This window comes from Dermacentor variabilis, unplaced genomic scaffold (genome assembly GCF_050947875.1).
Source record: "Dermacentor variabilis isolate Ectoservices unplaced genomic scaffold, ASM5094787v1 scaffold_18, whole genome shotgun sequence".
NCBI classification, from domain to species: domain Eukaryota; kingdom Metazoa; phylum Arthropoda; class Arachnida; order Ixodida; family Ixodidae; genus Dermacentor; species Dermacentor variabilis.
In genome coordinates, this window is record NW_027460346.1 from 5,362,408 (window position 1) to 5,366,354 (window position 3,947).

The 3,947-nt window shown below is 62.4% G+C and overlaps 1 protein-coding gene across 1 annotated transcript; it reads left to right on the forward strand.

Annotated features, from left to right (window-relative positions):
• The first annotated feature begins 1,270 nt into the window (after window positions 1–1,270).
• LOC142568352 (uncharacterized) lies at window positions 1,271–3,124 on the forward strand. The gene has a single exon (XM_075678355.1). It carries the CDS (start codon window positions 1,271–1,273, stop codon window positions 3,122–3,124), a length of 1,854 nt encoding a protein of 617 aa, XP_075534470.1.
• The last annotated feature ends 823 nt before the right edge of the window (window positions 3,125–3,947 follow it).

Sequence of the window (3,947 nt, forward strand, 5' to 3'; positions counted from 1 at the left end):
CGTGGAGAGACGGCGCTCGCAGCCGACCCACTTCCTGTTGCGGAGGAGGTGACGAGTTCTAGGCTGGCGCGCGCTCGACCAATGGCTTGACGAGAGACCACGAGTCCAGCCTCCGGGATCGCAAAAGACGCCGTTAAAATCTCGGAGGCAGGGCTGTGTCATTTAGGTTTGCAGCGGCCACCGCAGCTAGCGCTCGCAGCCGACCCGGGTGGAGAAGAGTAAAGAGGAGAGGGGCAGGAACCAGCTTGTCGGCTCACGCGGCAGGCATCTATAGTAAAGGAGGCATTGTAAACACCGACACATTACAAATCAGAGCTACTGTAAACGCGAGCATTGGACGCTATACAACCGACTCGACGCGGTATGCCGTCGCCACGCGAAGCAGCGCCGCAACGCCAGCTGGTCCAGCCTCTGCTCGTCGCTGGAACGGGCGAGTGTGCGATCAAGCCCGTGGCGAATCCTGGGAGCGATCCTGCGGCCCCGCGTGCCGCGCTGCCCCGCCCTCTCCATCGCCGTGGCGCGCGGCATCACCAACGGGCAGCTGGCCGAGCTGCTCGCAGAGACTTTCTGCCCGCCTCCCACCATCCGTGCACCAGCGCCGTACGTGCTGCAGCCGCAACCGCATCCAAGGCGTGAGCTGCTTGCCCCGGAGCGCTACTTCCCAACGGCCGGGATCCTCGAGGACATCAGGGCGCTGTGCGAGGCTGACTTCACTATCGGTGAGCTTCGCACAGTGCTCACATCGAGGAAGCGCCGGTCAGCACCAGGTTCCGATGGCGTCACATATCAGATGCTTAGGAACCTGGATGGTGACCGGCTCCTGCTGCTGCTCGACGCCTACAACAACGTCTGGCGAACCGGCTGCATCCCGGACGAGTGGAACGAGGCGGTGGTCGTCCCGCTGCTCAAGGCTGGCAAGGCAGCCAGCAACCCTGCTTCGTACCGGCCCGTTTCGCTCACCTCCGCCGCTGGCAAGGTGCTCGAGGCCATGGCGCTGCGGCGGCTCGAGTGGATTACGGCGGCGCTCGACACCTTTGCGGCGGAACAGAGCGGCTTCCGGCGACTCCGGGCCACTGCGGACTGCCTGGCCGATGTGATCGCCACGCTGGAGACAGCGAAACGCCGGGGCGAGGCGGGCTACCTCGTCCTCCTCGACGTCGAGAGCGCCTTCGACCGTCTGCCGCACACTACCATCATGGACGCACTCGATGCGCTCGGAGTGTGCGGTCGAATGCGGAGCTACGTATAGGCGTTCCTCGGCGGCCGGACGATGCGGGTGCGCGTGGGGGGAGCGTTCAGTCGGCCGCGTGCGGTTGGGACAGGAGTGCCGCAGGGCAGTGTGCTTAGCCCATTCCTGTTCAACCTCGCGCTGGCACGCATCCCCGACTACATTCCCCAGTTCCCGACGCACGAGGTTCGCATCGCGGTGTACGCGGACGACATCGCGTTGTTCGCGAGCGGCCCCACCAGTGTCGGCTATGCGGTGCGTGCTTGTGTACAGCGCGCGCTGGATGGGGTCGACGCCTACATCAGCGGGATCGGCCTCACCCTCTCGTCAGCCAAGACCAAGGCGCTCATCGTACACCCAAAGTACGAGGGGCAGTACAACACGCCGCGCTTCACCCTCAAGGGAGTACTGCTTCCGTGGGAGAAGCGTGTTCGCTACCTTGGTCTTGTGATAGACCGGCGGCTCAACTGGTGTGATGCAGTGGCTGCTATGCGGAAAGGTGCCGCGCAGGTGGCGGGCGCCGCACGCTCCCTGCTTGCTCGTGGCCAAGGATGCTCGCCGACCCTCGCGCTGCGCCTGTACAACTCCGTGGCCTCAGCGCGGATCCTGTACGCGCTGCCCCTGGCGGACCTGCAGCCGACGCAATGGAAGGTGATGGACGCGGATCACCGAGCCGTCGTACGCCAGTTCCTGTGCCTCCCGCGGTCTTCGCAGTGCGGCGCCACTCTCGCCGAGGCGGGGGAGACGCCCATCTCTCTCCGTGCCGAGGGGCGGGCCCTCAACCACGTGGAGCGCTTGCATCGCTCTCGGCACGGCCAGCAGCTGATCGACCGGCTGCACTCTCTCCCGAGCTCCGGCATGGGCCGCCGCGTGGCCGAGTTCTCCAACCTGGTACGGGGCGGCGCCACAAGCGCATGGCTCGCTCCGCCCCCGCATCGAGAACGTCGTCTGCTCATTCGCACGACCGTCCCTGGCATTCGAGGCAAGCGCAACACACCGATTTGCGCCTTGCAACAGGAGACGGCTGCAGCCATAAATGAGCAGCTGGCCGGCCGGGTGCTCGTGTTTACCGACGGCTCGGTCTTGCGGGACGGTGCGGCTGCTGCCGCGTGCGTCGCTCCTTCAATCCCGGCGCAGAGTCAGTGCCGCGTGTTGAGCGCGGTCTCATCGACACACGCAGAGCTGGCGGCCATCGACTTGGCGGCCGAGCTGATCTACCAACGGCGCATCCCTGCGGCGGCCATCCTGACGGACTCCCGCGCGGCGCTGCACATGCTGGCCAGGGCCGACCAGGGACCCCCGCTGATTCAGCGCCTCCTACGCAAGATGCACGGCGTTTGCGAGCAGGGATGCGACCTCGTTCTGCAGTGGGTGCCTGCCCACATCGGCATACACGGGAACGAGGAAGCGGACCGGCTCGCGAGGGCCGCCCACACGGCGTCGGTGCCTCGATCGCTCGTCGTGACTCCCTTCGATGTCGCCCGTCACACCGTGGCGGGCATGTTGCGAGCGAGACACCCGGACGCCCGCGTCGCCAGTGGCAAGCCGCCGAAGCTGCTGCCACGCACGGGACTTCACAGACGAGACCGGGCGCTGCTGCTTCGACTCCGCATCGGCTGCTACCGCACCGCAGCAAGGACGCACCGCTTGCAAGGTACGGGGAGCCCCTTCTGCCTCAAGTGCGCCGATGTGGAGTACTTAGAGCACGTGCTTTTACGGTGCCCAGAGTACTCGGTGCAGCGTGACACGCTCACGAGCGCCTACCGCCGCCTTGGCCTGCCGTGCGACAGTACCGATGCGCTTCTGTTCCCGGCGGCGCATTCATCAGTGACCGGGCGCGCCTTCGCGGCGCTGCTCGATTTCTTGGACGGCGCCGAACTGTACGAGCGGCTGTAGCCGCCGCGCCTTCCTGACGTGTCTTACCGCTGGGCTATCTCTCACTTCTATACTCTGTTTTCTTCGCCACCCTCTTCATCCCTCTCCCCTCACCCGTATACAGCGCCGTGGAGGTGCCCTCGCACGAGAGGCAGTAACAGCGCTGTACTTATATCTTCCTTTTCCCCTTTAAAACCACTCACACGGCAGAAGCCCAGACAGTACGAGAAAAAAAAAAAGGAGGAATGAAGCATGCCAAGTCAAATAGCAGTGTGTTATCTGTAACTATTCTTTTGGGTAGTGAAGAGCTACGGGTCTCTGGTATTGTGCGTGTGGAATGTGCTAAACGATGTAGAAACTGCCACAAGAAAAAATGAGCACGGAGATTAGTGGAAGTCCATCTCCGAGCCGCGAAAAGCCTGAGGAATGACCAACTAGATTATCTCTCTGTGATGACGTAACGCCAAGTGCATGCCGTGCCACTTCGTCATCACGGGCACTGATATCAGCAGCGGATAAGTAACCGCTGCCTATAAAAAGCGTGTGCAAAAGAATAAACGCCGATTCCTTGTTCTGCACCGGCCACTGTCGTTTTCTGGAGTACGGCTTCTCGGTTGCCGCACGCTACTACACTCTCCATCAAAGATGATAAACAACCACATGTATTCCTTCGCTTCAAAATGTAAGTCAGCGTTTAGGACTTCAAGGAGGTTCCTAAAGTCACATTGTGTTTTCAGCACTAGAACTCCCTGAACTTTTCCAGAAATGGGAATAGGCCCGGCCTTCAGAGAGCTGACAAATAGAGCAGCAGACATCACTTGTGACGAGCTTGAGAACTACTAGT